This window comes from Nothobranchius furzeri, chromosome 8 (genome assembly GCF_043380555.1).
Source record: "Nothobranchius furzeri strain GRZ-AD chromosome 8, NfurGRZ-RIMD1, whole genome shotgun sequence".
Taxonomy (NCBI): Eukaryota; Metazoa; Chordata; class Actinopteri; order Cyprinodontiformes; family Nothobranchiidae; genus Nothobranchius; species Nothobranchius furzeri.
Window position 1 is genome coordinate 64,708,513 of NC_091748.1, and position 16,068 is coordinate 64,724,580.

The window sequence follows — 16,068 nt, forward strand, 5'->3', positions numbered from 1 at the left end:
TCCAGCTTTTCCTCACTTGGAAAAAAGACTAAGATACTTTAACTTCTCCACTCGAGGCAGGACCTCATCCCTGACCTGGAGACTTCATTCTACCCTTTTCAAGACAACTACCTTTTAAATAATGGGGATTTTAAAAATGCCTAAATGAATTTAAGACATGATTCAGTTGTTAGTAAATCATTTTAAAATCAGAAATCTGAGCAAATGTGTCTGTTAAGAAGTAGGCAGTTTTGGCATGCCTGGTACCCCCTAGTGTCCATTTGTAGAACCACTGTGCGTTTGTCTTATTAACAACTTAATTGAACAGCTGAAATGTCTCTGCAGCCTTCCTTAATCTCTACAAGAGTGATTCATCACTAAATTAAACAAATCGGCTGTGTTCATGATCTAAAACATGCAGCAAACATGCTGGAAGCAGACTCCAGTGGCTGGTATGTCAGCCCAACAGCCGCCTGTAAGTCTGAAGTTGCAAGTGAGATATTCTGGTCATAGGGGCGATAGGGGCTGGGTGGCCTTTCATTAACCTTGTAAAGCAGGGGTATTCAATTCCAGGCCTGGAGGGCCGGTATCCAGCAAGTTTTAGTGGTTTCTCTGCTCCAACACACTTGATACAGTGGTTAAATCACCTGTGCAGCAGCTCATCAGGCTCGGCAGGAGCCTGTTAATCACCTTCTGATTGAAATCAGGTGTGTTGAAGCAGGGTTAAAACTGAAACGTGCTGGGTACAGTTCCGGAACTGCGCTGCTCTGGGTGGCTGCATGTTAGAGTAGCTCTGTTGACTATATGTAAGCTTGCCTTTTTTGGACATTTTTTCTTCTAGTTTCTCAAGAAAAACTGTATTTTTTGGACATTTTGATTTTCTGTTTCTGGTGCTGTGAAGCTTGGATTTTTACTGCTATTTTTTTTTTCACTTTTTGAGCATTTGTTATGATGTGTAACCATGGCAACAAGCTGGTTTACAATCGGAAGCAGCTGATTAACATTGGAAAGGCTGAAATAATACCTCAAATGAAGCCACAAATCCCAAATGAGCTAAGACGCAAGAAGCGAGGGTGCAGAGCGGGAGCAAAACCGAGTCAGAGAAAAAGGAAATTCAAACCATCTCTTCCATCGATCATAATGGGCAATGTGAGATCACTGGCCAACAAGATGGATGAAATCCAAGCCCTTTCAAGGACTCAGCCAGAGTATCGGCAGTGCAGTGTAATGTGTTTAACTGAAACGTGGCTGCAGGACCATATCCCTGATTCCAGCGTCTCTCTGCCAGGATTCCTGACTGGACGAGCAGACAGAGATCTGAAGAGGAGCGGGAAAAGAAAAGGAGGTGGAGTGGCAGTGCTTGTCAACAACAGATGGTGCCATCCAGGTCATGTTACATTCCACCTTCAGCCATTGCTGAAAGTGCATGTGATGCCATCAGTTCCGTTGTCGCTAAGCTACAAACCCAGCACCCCAATGCATTTGTGGCTATCATGCCTCGCTTTCTGCTACACTTCCAACATTTCAACAGTTTGTCAGCTGCTCCACCAGAGAAAACAAGACATTGGATTTGTGTTATGCAAATGTAAAGAATGCATACATGTCCAAAACAAGAACACCTCTGGGACAATCAGATCACAATCTTGTTTTTCTCTGCTCAGATTACGAACCACTTGTTCAGACGCAAACTGTGATAAGAAGAACTGTGAGAAAATGGTCACAGAACGCCGAAGAAGCCCTGCAGGGTTGTTTTGAGACCACAGACTGGATGACCATCTGCCAAGGATATGAAGAGGACATCAATGCCATGACTGGATGTGTCACTGACTATACAAACTTCTGTGTGGACAACATTATACCCACCAGAACAGTGAGATGCTTCGCTAATAACAAACCCTGGATCACCAGTGAACTGAAGAATCTGCTAAATGAGAAAAAAGAGCCTTCAAGGAGGGAGACAGGGAATTATTGAGGAGTATACAGAAGCAACTGAAGATCAAGATCAGAGACAGTTAGGAGGCATACAGGAAGAAGCTGGAGAACAAACTACAGAGGAACAATATCAGATGTCTGGTCAGGGATGAAGAAAATCACAGGCTTCAAGCAGAGTAAGGATTGCACAGATGGCAGCCTGGACACTGCAAATGAACTGAACAAGTTCTTCAATAGGTTCAGTTCAAGAACAAACCCAGCATCCTCCTCGCCTGTCCCCAGCCAATTAGACATCCCATCCTCCTCTGATCCAACATTTTTCTATCACACGCCAGCTCTTTTGTCCTCTAACGCAGTCATGGACTCTTCTGGTTCTATAAATCTGTCTTCAACCAAGTCAGGAGATGCTGCTGCCCCAGTTACCTCCCCCTCCCACCTATCTGTCTCTAGAAGTCAGGTGAAGAGGCAGCTGGAGAGACTGAACAGGAACAAGGCTGCAGGTCCAGATGGTGTCAGCCCCAGGGTACTGAAGGCCTGTGCAGAGCAGCTCTGTGAGATTCTGCAGCACCTCTTCAACCTCAGCCTGGCCCAGGAGAAGGTTCCAGTCCTGTGGAAGACATCCTGCCTTGTTCCAGTTCCAAAGAAAACTCGCCCATCAGTCAATGACGACTACAGACCGGTTGCCCTCACATCCCACATCATGAAGGTCCTGGAGATTCCTGTTGGTCCACCTGAATAAGCAAACTAGAACATATCAGGACCCGCTGCAGTTTGCTTATCGCCCTGGAGTTGGAGTTGAAGATGCCATCATCCAGCTGCTTCAACCAACCCACTTTCATCTGGACAAAGCAGACAGCACTGTGAGGATCATGTTCTTTGATTTCTCCAGTGCATTTAACACAATCCAGCCTGATGTACTTTGCCAGAAACTCCAGAAGACACAGGTGGGGGCCTCAACTATCACCTGGACTAAAGACTACCTGACAAACAGACCACAGTTTGTGAGGCTGAAAAACTGCACATCAAACTAGGCGATCAGTAACATTGGAGCACCACAGGGGACTGTACTCTCACCATTCCTTTTCACCCTGTACACCTCAGACTTCCAATACAAATCAGAGACCTGTCATCTACAGAAATACTCAGATGACTCTGCAGTCGTCAGGTGTATCAGAGATGGACAGGAAGCTGAATACAGAGAGCTGGTGGAGTGCTTTGTGGCATGGTGTGGAAACAATCATCTGACCTTGAACGTGAACAAAACAAAGGAGATGATTTTAGACTTCAGAAGAAACAGGGTGGAGTCTAACACTGCTTCCATCATGGGAGAAGAAGTGGAGGTGGTTGAGGAATACAAATACCTTGGAGTTCACCTGGACAACAGACTGGACTGGAGAAAGAACAGCGAAGCCATTTACAAGAAGGGACACAGCAGACTGCACTTCTTGAGGATGCTTAAGTCCTTCAATGTCTGTAGCAAGATGCTGCAGATCTTCTACAAGTCTGTTGTTGAGAGTGTAATCTCTTCAGCCATCGTCTGTTGGGGTAGTAGCATCAGAAGCAGGGACCTGAAAAGGCTCAACAGCCCAATAAAAAAGGCTGGTTCTGTTCTGGGGGCGACTGTGGAACCATTGAAGATAATGCAAAGAAGGACTCTCCAGAGAATCAAGAAAATGATGGACAACCCTGAGCATTCTCTTCACAAGACTGTCCAACAACGGAAGAGTGTCTTCAGTCAGAGGCTTCTTCAGTTTCGCTGCAACACTGACCGCTACTGGAGATCCTTCCTGCCAACAGCCATTGTAATATACAATAACTCTTTGACTTGATTATTATTATTATTATTATTATGAGCTACTACAGCAATCAACTTCCCTCTGGGATTAATAAAGTATTTTTGAATTGAATTAAATTGTACTGGCCCTCCAGGCCCGGAACCCTGCTGTAAAGGGTCTTTTTTAGCCCATACTGGCTCAAAAAAGTTATTTAAAAATATGTAAAAGTTGTATAGTATGGCTTTAAACTGATTTTTATTGTTCTTTCTTCATGTATGATAAAGTAACCCTGCAGCTTTGATTATGTATCACAGCAGAGTCATGTCTTACCATTCCGACTGTTTATGCTAGTGTTGGAGGAGGAAGAGACATCCACACAAATGCCACATTTAGAAAGACTCATTTATTTGTAAGAGTGAGGGAATCAGGAAGGAAGCCAATCCATTCAATCATGAAGGCTTGTGATATTTTTTTATTAGTGCAATCATTTCCTCTAGGATGGGCAACTCTCCACAGACCACAGGCTAAGAGCTAAGAGTAAAAAAATAAATAAAGCAGGATCTTTTTGCTGAACCGCATGGATGCTTGAAACAAACTAAGAAATGGAAGAAGATGAGAAAGGGAGACAGAGCTGGTGAGAGGAAAAACATTTAATGAGAGAAGAGAGACAGGGAATGAGCAGAGGACAGAGAGAGGAGATGAAAATAAGTCAAAAGCAAGTGAAAGAAAATGTCCAAGTGGTTAAAAGACAGAGCCACACTGCCACCTGTAGACAAAAGCTTAGAGCTTCACAGATCCACTCTTAGGAACACACAATACCCTCCCATCTAAGCAGTGATGGAGCATTACCAATAACAGGATCAATAAAAACAAGTGATTCGTATTTCCGGTCATCCGATGAGTCACAAATGATCTATTTGAGAAAGTTTGCACCAATAGTTTACTTCACCTCATTTATGTGTGTTTTTTTACAAAAGCACAAAATAAAAACATATCAAGGTGTACAATCAAGAGCATGAACTGGTCCTGTGGCTGTGAGACAAAGACAATAAAAGGTAATAACTTCTAACTGCAGGCAGATTCAATTATCCTTCAGAGACAGCTGGAAACTTTGCATTTATTCCAAATTTAACCTCACTTAAGGCTACGATTTTTCATTATCAAGCCCACAATGTGTGTGTGTGTGCCTACCAGGCATTCTCATAAGTGTCAAAATGAGATCCCATGATGCACTCCAACTCCACACGGGGGCCGCTCTTCCTCGTTGACCTTTTCCAACTTTAAGCTCACTCATCAGATCCTCCCCTTTAATTTTTCATATTGCAAGCTTCAGCTCTTATATTAGAAGCTTTAACAAGGTCATTAGCTCTTCTTCAAACTATTTAAATATAGTTTGGGATGCACTTCTTACTGGACTTTGTGGGTCAAATTAAGTTGGGATCAGAGCATAATTATGACACACCAAAGAAAAGTAATGTGTGTTAGTGTTTTTGTTTAGCTGGATCAAAATGTTAATGCCAGCCTTCTGTAAGGAGAGAGACTGGTATTGATTTTTTCCATCCAACTCTCTAGAAAAAGTACATTTTCTAAATAGTTTGAATGTTCCTTTAAAGGTTACACAACTAGCCGACACAGCGTGACACTTTTCTGTACAAATGTGCACAAATTTCAGACTGCCACTAGCCTGAGATCTGTTTGAAAGTCTGTTTCATACAAGCTGCAAAATCAGCTTTTCAGCACATGTCCTCTAGCTCCCTTCTTCCCTTGTTTCCATGGCAGCAACATGCATGTCACTTTGGCAGCGGGAAAGGTAACGGACACATCAGGCAGCATGCAAAAAGGGGAAGTCTTTAGTGTAGAATCTTCTCTAAGATGAGTGTAATTAATCTCTGGTGGGGCGGCATTCCTGGCAGGTGGAATTAAGGTGTCATCACTGCAGCGAATCCACAGGAACTTAATCTATTTGTGGCATCAATACTTTCAACATATTCAGTAAATAAGGTGCAGCTTTCTGCCTCAGCTCTCTCCTCTCAACAACAGATTGTTACAGTGTTCCCATTAAGGCAGACTCCTTCTCAATCTGCTCAACGGCGCCCAGACATGTTTAACTCCCACTCATCAACAGGTCCCCCAGACACGAACATCAGAAAGTGACTCCACACCAAGAAGAGCTATTCACGCTTTTCTCAATCTGTCCTGTTTCACCGCCCGTTCCTGTGGGTTCCTGCTGGGATGAGGAAGGACCAGCCAAGTTCAACATATACAGCAGTGGTTCCAAATTATTTTCCATCACGCCCCCCCCTTCAGGCAACAATTTTCTCCGCACCCCCCGGCAGCCAACCACACACAACACACAAAACACACACACACACACGTTGTATGTGTTTTGTCCTCTTGTTTACGGTCTTTCTTCTGTTACCATGTATATCACAGAGCAAACATGGTAACAGATCTACAGGTCAAATCTATAGATTTTAAGTAAAATTTTGGAGCTATGGTAACTAGATGCAATACTCCAAGGGTTACATATTTTGTAGATTTTTTTTGTCAAAGCCCAAGCTAGTGTCCTCGCTAAAGGAGCAATTCAATGCAGAACCTTCAGCTTTCCATTTCTCTCCTGAGAATTGTCAAACAATAATGGTTCAAAACCAGTAAAATACACAGGGAGTTGGGAACTGATAGGATCATAATAAACTCCTCCCTTTGCAGGAAACATGGCTGGGATACTCTTAATATAAAAATAAATCAAACTTTCAATTCACTTACATCAGCCTTTCCTTGCCTTCCACCTGCATGCTGTAAGGCTACTCTTTCACCTGACAGCAGATTTACTCTTGTGTGTGTCGGGATACAGAAGCAGTTGAAAGACTTTTAGCACTGACAACAATATGCATGCATGCGTGCATGCATGTGTGTGTGGGCAGAAGAGGTAGTTATGATGAAGACTGACTTTGATCGGCACAGAGTGGCTAAGGGAATAAACTTAATTTCACAAACCGCTGCGCTATGAGTGAAAGAGGAAAACAAAGTGTTTGAGTCTGTGTGTTTTAAAGGAATTTGCCTTATTTAACTGCCTGTAATTACCCTGTCACACACGAGTATAAAAGTGAAGTCATTCGGTTTTGGTTCATAAAAAAAGAAAAAAAAAATGTGAGAGTGCTTGGTGAGAAATCAAGAGTGAAAGTAACCAAGGGAGGGTGAGAAAACAACAAAGAAGCTGCATGAAGAATGCAAAAAGATATACATATTTATTTATCACTGCAAAAGCTAACCTTTTATAACGATAAAGCGGATGTAAAAATAAAAATTACAAAACTACAAGATTAAAGACACTGCATATTTGAAGCAATCAAATAAAAAATTCAATATAACGCTCTGCAAGATCTGGTTTAAAAATGATGCAAACATGGTTAAATGTATATGAAACGGAGAAATCTCATTAGATTGGTAATGGTATCTAATGGGTACATCAGGATAAGCAGCAACGCAACATCGAATTTAGCTAATCTTACAGCCATCGTCATCAAGTTCTAGCGCACAAACAACGTGTAAAAAACTAAACATACCTTAATGATTTCATTTCAGATGTGTCAGCGCAGCTTGATGCATCTCGATTTTAACTACGGACACACACGCTTATACTTTGACAGCAAGTTGTAGAAACAACAAAAAAACACTCAGTGAGAGGTGTGAAAATGAAATAGATGATTTTAATGAGATCACATCACAGCAGAAAACAGCAACACACATCCAACACAGCAGGAGGTGGACAGGAGACGGGAATGACAGGAGGGAGGAGGTGGGGATGTGGACGGGAAAAAGAAGAAAAGCTTAAACACACACATACACCCACACCCGACTCGGACTGCTGGATCAGCCCTTTTCCCTCCTACCGTGACAGCAATGGAAAACAACAAGAGGCTTGGGAAAAGGCTTAAAACACACTTTGAAACAATGCTGCAAAATCCAGACCAGTAAAAGCCCGCTGCACACACAGAGCTGACTGACTAACATGAGATAACCAATCTGAGACAAGCTAAACCACCTGCCAGTTATTTTATACTAGAACACGCTGTGTCAACGGGAGGGAGCCCAGCACTTACTGTTGCACAGCATGTTGTCACCTTTAACAGAGCCGAATGGCCTTCGGTCAATAATCAGTTTTACACCTGTGCTTTTATACAGAAACAAGAACCTGGAGTCCAAGTAAAAGACCCAGTCGAGCCATAACCAGAGCTCAGCGCTACCTGTGCAGCATGAACCGCGTCATCGGTTCAACAGATTGTGGATTTGGTGAAAAATCTTATAACACCTCTGTAAAACATGTATGAGGTTTCAGAAGCGGTGCTGAGTGGCTTCACAGTCAAGTAAGTTAAAAACAATAAAACGTTTTTTGATTTAATTTAACATAAAAATGTGTTCAAAATATATATAATCTTTACAGAAATTTGCATTTTACAGGTTAATTAAAAACAATAAAACCCTTTAATTTAAATGGAAGGAAAAATCACATAAATTTACATTTTAGGTTACAATATCCGACATGTTAATTTCCTTCCTAGTGTCCTTTTATCCATCAAGTCCATAAATAAAAAACTCAGAAGGGTACTTGTGCCTGAATAACACTAGATGGTGCTGTTTCCCATAATCTCTGATATAATTTGAGAGGAATCCATGTTTATCAGAAAGGTTAATTAATTTAGAACAAATATGAACGGCAGATGTGTCTCAGAGGAGCAGATGTATGGAATGATCTGGATAACACTTTAAAATCTATCTGTGAATGCATTTAAAAAGGTTTAAATCAAATATAATAAACAATTATGCAGCATTAGAAATAAATCAAAAATTAATTCTGTGTTTGGAAAACTACTTTAGAAATAATTTTATTGATGAAATGTATGTGTAATTAATCATTAATTTGATTGTAAATAACTGATGTTAACTATTTTGTTGTCATTCGGTCGACAGTAAAATTGTGTGTGCTACATGCACTAAGCTGTAATTAGGTTTGGCCTTAGAGAAGTGTTTCACTTCAGCCAAACCCTTTTCAGTCATTGCTGTAAGTTAGGAGGTCAATTTCATTTGTGTAAAGATATTACTGACATTCATTTGAGACAAGTGGGATGGCAGGGAAAGATGCCAAAGCAGTTAACTGAATGTTTTGTCAAACAAACAAGGTAGCCATTTTGTTTATCAATGATAAGACATGATTATAAAGGAAATGTTGAAGTATCAGTGGACATCTTTATGCAGCTTGTAGTCACAAAAACAGAGCAGTACTGTCCTCCAAAAGCACCAAAAATGAGTTTTAAAATACCGTATTGACCCGATTATAGGACAGCCCCCCTTTCCAAGACTAATCTTTGGGAAAAGACAAAAAAAAATCACTTTTTAAACAAATTTTCTAAAAATCTGAAAACAAATACTGAGCAAAAAAAATACTATTTTTATGCAAACTATCAGAACAAGTGAGGCTTTTATTCACGGACGTCCTCTGCCTCCCTGTACTCACCTTCATGCTGCTGCGGTCCTGCCCAGCTCCTCCCACAGAACGTAATCCTAATTGCCATCCAAGGCATCCATGCCTGCACTGTTTGACGCCTCTGCTGCATTGGCCACCATACTCTTAAAATTAGCATCATAACTCTGCCTTAGTAGCTTGTTAACTTGCCCTGATTATAAGATGACCCCACATTTTAAAATGATATTCAATTAAAAAACCTTGTCCTATATTCGGGTCAATACCATAAGTGAAGAGTTTTTAAGTGCGATTGTGTGTGTAAAGGTGAAAATACTTGACTGACCAAGACTTGGGCTGCCCAAAGTGCAGATAGTTGATACTGTAGAGGTCCATGTCCTCCGTGTGCCAGGCAAAGGTGGTTTTCCACATGCCGAAATACAGGTATGGCGTGTTGACACCTTCGATCACAATGCCGCACTCCTGCTCCACCATATCCAGCAGCGTGTTGAGATGGCCAATGTTCCACTCTTGGATGTTCTGGACAAAACAAATGTGTGCATTGTCATACACAACTAACCGGAAAAGCTATTTTAAATGTCTTTTCTGTGCTAGCCACCAATCCCAGATCTGGGGCCTCATTTATCAAACGTTCGTAGAAACTTTCCTATATTCTATCCTACGAATGGAATTTAGAATGTTCGTACGAACAGCCCAAAGTCGAAACGTGTGGTGGCCTCTCGTCCGCAAGTTCCTCCGCAATCGGCTGTTGATAAATCCCACTTGTGCGTACTTGTGCCTGTTGACAGCCACTTTGCATAGAGAAGCGTCCTCAATTAACCATATTTGGTTATATATGCTACATCCTCAGCACATGAAGGGATCCCCCTTTTTTTTCAGAAAAAATGACAAAAACTTTATTGACAACGAGATCGAAACACTGGCTGCCGAAGCGCAAAAGAACCAAACAAGTTACAGAGGTTAGAAACGTGGTCGGGACAGAGGAGAGGTTCCTGTCGGAAAAAAATTTAAAAAATTTATCTGGTAAATCGTTGAGTATCGGGTTGTCGTTTACATTTAAGGAGTCGTTTTGTTTGGAGTTTGTTTCATTTGGAAATGTTGTCTGAGAGTGCAGCCTCTGAGCTGTCATTCAGTCTGGTTACCTTAGCAACGCGGTGTGTATGATCGGGGAGCAGAGGAGGTTCTGGGGGGGTTCTCGTATAAAATATGACCTGGGGTCGGACTCCTGAGTTTTGTCTGTCACGCCACAAAGGGTCCCAAATCCCAGCGTAGCAGAAGGATTTCCTTTGAGATCAGAGCGCTCACGGAGAGAGCATTCCCTCCAGAGAGCACACTCTGGTAAATCCTCCAATAACTCAGATCAGCCATGACACAATGTCAGATTCCCATCGGTCACATGTATCTTTTATTGGTTTTAGCAGCAATTATGCGAAAAAGCCGTTTTTCCACACTGACAAAATTACATACTAGATAAATAAATTGTGGATGAGAAACACATTTGGATGACTGAGACATTCTGTCTTGTGCTTCCCCGTTCTGCTACTAGATGCTTTGCATTCGCACGGTCAGAGATCTTCTTACATTTAGGAACGTTTCTACCACAAGTACAGAATGACAAATACCACACAATGCGTAGAATTGTTCCTACGCACGAAAAACGCACAGAACTGTGCGTAAGTACGTTTGATAAATGAAGACCCTGGTCACCATCAACATTTCAGCACTTAGTTCAAATTTACCCAAATTGGTAAAGAGAATCTTTTAGATAAAGAAGACAAAAACTAAAATGCAAACCCGTATCTGATCAGCTTGATTCTAATGCCTTATTTGTTAATATGTTATCAGTGATTATTGATTTTATGTGTCCAAATGTTCGACTTGTTAGGTACATTTTGAAAAGGAAAGTAAGTAGGACTGCTCACTTCGTCATAGATAGAGCCGCTAACATCAGCCCCATAAATGGGCGACACAAACGTCAGGTTCTTCCAGTACTTCCTCTCTAGATCATCAAAGTCTTTGTGGCGAGGTGTGCAATACCTAAACGAAAAAAGAAAAAAGAAACACAAAGTTCAGGAACCATATTTAAAATGACAGCTAATAACTCTTAAAGTGGGCCTTTAACGCTAGCATTTATGTCAGCCAACGGCTTTTACTGGGCTCATTTTTGTACCAGAAATCAGGATGCATCAAGTAAAAAAAGATTCTTGCAACAGCTGAAGTTCCTCTAGAAGCTTTAAAACCTGAAAAGCAACTTTGTGATTAACAAAAAGGGCAAAAGTCACAGACAACAACTCTTGTTTCCATTCACAACACACCAACAAAATTATTCTTTTAGTAGAAGTATATCAGCTGACCATCAATGTAGGGCTGAAATGAATCATCGAATGGTTTGAGTCATTAAATTCCTTCAATTATTTTTCACTAATTTGAAGCTTCGTTAAATGTGTGCACCACAGTCTGAAGACATTTTACTGGAGCACAACATGCTGTGGAGGAAAACAGAGAAACCAGCAAAGAGACATCCATTGTAAAAGGCAGAAGTGATTTAAAGCTACAGATCAAAAGTTAAACTACGAGCAGATTGGCTAACGCTAATACTAGCGCATACAAATTATTAAGCCTTTTATAATTTTGTTGTTTTATTTTCATATTTTTAGTAGCAGACCAGTCTCGTTTCACTTGGAATATCAAATAGATTATTTGATTAATCAATGGAAGAGTTTATGGAATATTCAAAGATATCTAATAGCTGCAGCCAAGCTGACCCTAATCCTACATCAATGTACTTACCAGCAAATCCAGGTCATTTGATTAAACCTTAAAGATTTTCTGGGCCACAAGAGGGCAGCAAAAAATATTAAAAGAACGAGAGACATGTTTGCAACACTATGGTCCAAATTGAAATCCAAAAACACTTTAATAATGCAGAGACATGTTTAAGTTTACCATTATTTTACGAAAACCCAACGATTAGATTCACTTCGGTTACTACTTATGCTCAAAGCAACTAGAGCTGAAACGATTCCTCGAGTACCTCGAATAATTCGAGTACAAAAAATCCTCGAGTCAAATTCTCTGCCTCGAGGATTCGTTTAATTCATATTTAATTAATTCATGGCTTTGCAATCGCCCGGGGTCATGTTTCACCCGGACCGAAATAAGTGACGCACATGCCCACTGGACTGAATGCACACGCGAGTGGCGAATGTAACTTAACTTTCTCTTAACAACGTGGACCCCGGTGGAGTGCGAAAAAGACAGAAAAAGTCAAAGGTGTGGGACCATCTTTCACGTCGTAAGGCGGAAAACGTAGTCCAGTATAAATACTGTAAAATGGATTTAGCCTATCACAACACCACATCCTCCATGCTGCATCACCTGTAAATGTCCCTTCTGCAAGCGGACTCAGAGCCTCTACAAGATAATGCTTTTTAGCCTGTTTTTCTATATATTCTGCGGACTCTGCGACTTTTTCATTTGTAGCACTCAGTTTCAGCTCACACCGTACATCTGGTAGCAACACGTCGGACTTAAAATGTGCTAAAAATAGCAGTTTTTACACAACACGTCGGACTTTCTATTGTGTTATTGATGTCCGTTGTCCCTCGGGGTTTCTGCAGGAGGACACGGGTATTTATGAGTGGCGGAGGAAAACGAAAGAAAGTAAATAAATGTTTTGTGATCAGTATAATTTGAGAAAACCACAGCAAACATGCTTTTGGCAATCCTTGTTAGTGTGAGAAAAAAAGTGTAGAAATTAAAACGGACGTATGTTAATAGGGAAACAGCCGGCGAGCTGTTTGCGCCGTGAGCGGTTCTGTTTCTGTTTGGGCCGCAGCCGCTCGCAGCGCTACTTCAACAGTTATCCTCCTAGTTTTTGTCTGGCTTGCAGGCTAGCAGATTCTCACACGAGGGGAAAATCGGCTCAGGTTGTTTACTTATTTTTTGCACAGGCATTTGTTTACTGTGAAGTAAAGTTGAAGTGCTGAAGTTATGCAAACTAATTTTGAATAAAACTTGAAGAATAACTGGCAATTGCTTGCTCATTTTAAGAGGTCTTTCATAATTATAACATGCTATTTGATATCAAATCACTTTTATTGTCACGTCACATGTGCAGGTACACTGGTACAGTACATGCGAGTGAAATTCTTGTGTGCGAGCTTCACAGCAACAGAGTTGTGCAAAAATACGGTAATGTAAAAACAAGTAAAATATAAAAATGGCTAATCTAAGTATACAAATGAATAAAGTAAACAATAAGATAAGAGATATAAAATGTACAGAGGTTGGTATGTGCAAAACAGTGGCATTAATGTACAGTATGGAGTGTGTAATGTTGGAACTTGGTGGAGCTCGCGACGAGGCAGCCATACTCGACGCCATCTTGGCTCATCAATATATGATATAATGGTTTACAAACACAAAAGGGTAATTTATTAGAGTACTCGATTAATCGAAAAAAAGATTCGATAGAGTACTCGATTACAAAAATATTCGATAGCTGCAGCCCTAAAAGCAACTTTTAGACTTTCAAACTCGGTCTTAACTTGTGATTTGCAAGTAGGGTTGTGATTGTTTTGTTTTAATTTAAAGAAAAGTCATTTCTCTTCACTCCAAAGGAAATAAATCTGTTATGTATTGCTGACTTAACAAAAGAAACTGAATATTCAAACACAAAGAAGTAAACATACAAGACTGTGCTAAAGTTTTAGGCGGGTGTGGAAAAAAATGCTGTGAACAAAGAACGCTTTCAGAAATATAAATGATTGTTCATTTTTATCAATTTGCAAAACACAAAGTGAGTGACCCCAAACATCAGGCTAAACTCATTAGGATCCATCTCCAGTTTAAAGAAGAAGTCCTGGAAGTGATGGTGTGGCCCCCACAAAGCCCTGATCTCAACATCGTGAAGTTTCTGAGATTACATGAAGACAGAAGGATGTGAGGAAGCCTACATCCACTGTGGTTGGTTCTCCAAGATGTCTGGAACAACCTACCAGCCCAGTTCCTTCAACAGCTGTGTGCAAGTGTAGCTAGAAGATCTGATGCTGTTTTGAAGGCTCACACCAGATATTGATTTAATTTAGATTTCTCTTTTGTTCATTCACTGTTTTTGTTGATTGGTGAAAACAAATAATCAACACTTCCATTTTTCTAAGCATTGCCTGTTTACAGCAGTTTTTCCACACCTGCCTAAAACTTTTGCACAGTTCAGTGTTTAAGATAAAATGTATGAATAAAGCTGAAGGACTAGAGGCCAACTTACTTCTTGCTGTTGGCCAGCTTGCGGAATTCACCAACAGTCATGGATTTCTTCTGAATGTTGTACTGGGTAAACAGGCCTGACTGACCAGTCACCACCTGACTGATGGGTGCTGGGATCACCATGTCCTCGATGGTGTCGTAGCACTTGCGTGGTTTCCAGCCCTCGGGAGGAATCACCTGAACAAAGAAAGGTTTGGTCATGTTAATTTGCAGATAAATAGGCTAATGCTCTAGATTCCTTATAGGGTAGGAAAGGAATGACAAGACTACAGCAAGTTTTATTAGGAGTGGTTCACTCATTTCATCGATACATTTGCAGTTGTTTCTATAGGAATGAAAGCCTTGTAAGTGTGTGTGTGTGTGTGTGTGTGTGTTGGGGGGGGGGGGGGGGGTTCAGATGTGCCTGTTTCAGCATGGAGCATTCAGCTAGAGGAAAAATTAGCTAGTTCAGATGACAGGATTATTTATCTTATCTCCTGATATTTTGACATCTCGCCTCTGATTGGCCAACAGCAAGATGACTCTACCACCGACTCAGTTTTCTTTGCAACATTAATGCTTTATTAAAAACAAGCCCAAAGGAGTTCTGCTGTGTGGTGGAGATGCTAATGCTAACTGCTAGCCTCTATTAGTCGAGATGTTCTCTGCTGTTTGCTGACCGATTATAATCACAAATTATAATTCATAATTTGTTTTGGAGTGAAACACACCTGAATGTGTAGGTGGGGGTTATGTTATGTGCATATAGGTGTTGTAATACCTTAGCCAGGCCAGCACGATGAGCTCCTTGACTCTCCATGTAGACAATATATTTTGCAAAGTCCTTAAACTCCTCCATGGTGGGCCGGAAGGTCATGATCTTACAGCTTGGGTTCTTGGCAGCATTTGGAGGCAACGGTGCTGGCAGAGGAACCTGGGATGGCTCAGAACCAGGGACAGGAACTGATGTCGCTCCCGGGTCTATGGGCGGAACCGGGGGGGAATGTGGACTAACATTTTGTTCTGAAGTCACAACATCAGGAGTTTCAGTGATTGCTGGCTCCTGGGTAGGACTCTGGTCTTGGGCTGCAGCGGAGTCCAGAGCAGGAGGAGAGGCTGGGGCCGGATCGGAGGCTGAGGATGGGGCAGGGTTTGGGGCCGACTCCATGTCCGTGGGCATGTCAGTAGCCATTGGAAGCTTGAAGGTTTGCAGGTAAATCTGTCAAGTACAACACTGGTGGTTAAAGACAGTTTAATTTATTTGAGTTTTCTCTACTCTCAAAAACAAACACAGAAAACGGAAATGACGACAACCAAACAGGTTCCAAAGGCTCAAAACTGTATGCAAAAGGGATGCACTAAGCTCAATGTGATCACTAAAAAACTTTCAAAGTATAATCTAATGTTAGGAGCTTTTACATTTTTATCATAAATTAGTATTAACATAGTTTTATGCTTGACTGGATTATCTCGTGTGCAAATTAAGTACTGTGATTAATTTGTGTCGCTGCGTGATTGCTTAGCATGAGGATATCTGTAAAGCCAATAACACGAGTCAGTGACTCAATGCAATCTGCTGGGTTATAAGAAACTTTAATTGTGAAAATGAACTGAACTCAATGCAATAATTAGGTCCGATGGAAATATTTACTT

The 16,068-nt window shown here is 41.1% G+C and overlaps 1 protein-coding gene across 1 annotated transcript in view; it reads right to left on the reverse strand.

Moving 5' to 3' along the window:
* The window catches only part of kdm4b (lysine (K)-specific demethylase 4B), a 66,348-nt gene that overhangs the window by 43,469 nt on the left and 6,811 nt on the right, over positions 1-16,068 (reverse strand). The window contains exons 2-5 of the mRNA XM_015970785.3: positions 15,197-15,634; positions 14,438-14,613; positions 11,091-11,205; positions 9,494-9,687 (exon numbers count right to left, since the gene is read on the reverse strand). Coding sequence (XP_015826271.3) covers positions 9,494-9,687; positions 11,091-11,205; positions 14,438-14,613; positions 15,197-15,607 — 896 coding nt within the window. The 5' untranslated portion in view covers positions 15,608-15,634. The remainder of the gene's footprint in view (positions 1-9,493; positions 9,688-11,090; positions 11,206-14,437; positions 14,614-15,196; positions 15,635-16,068) is intronic.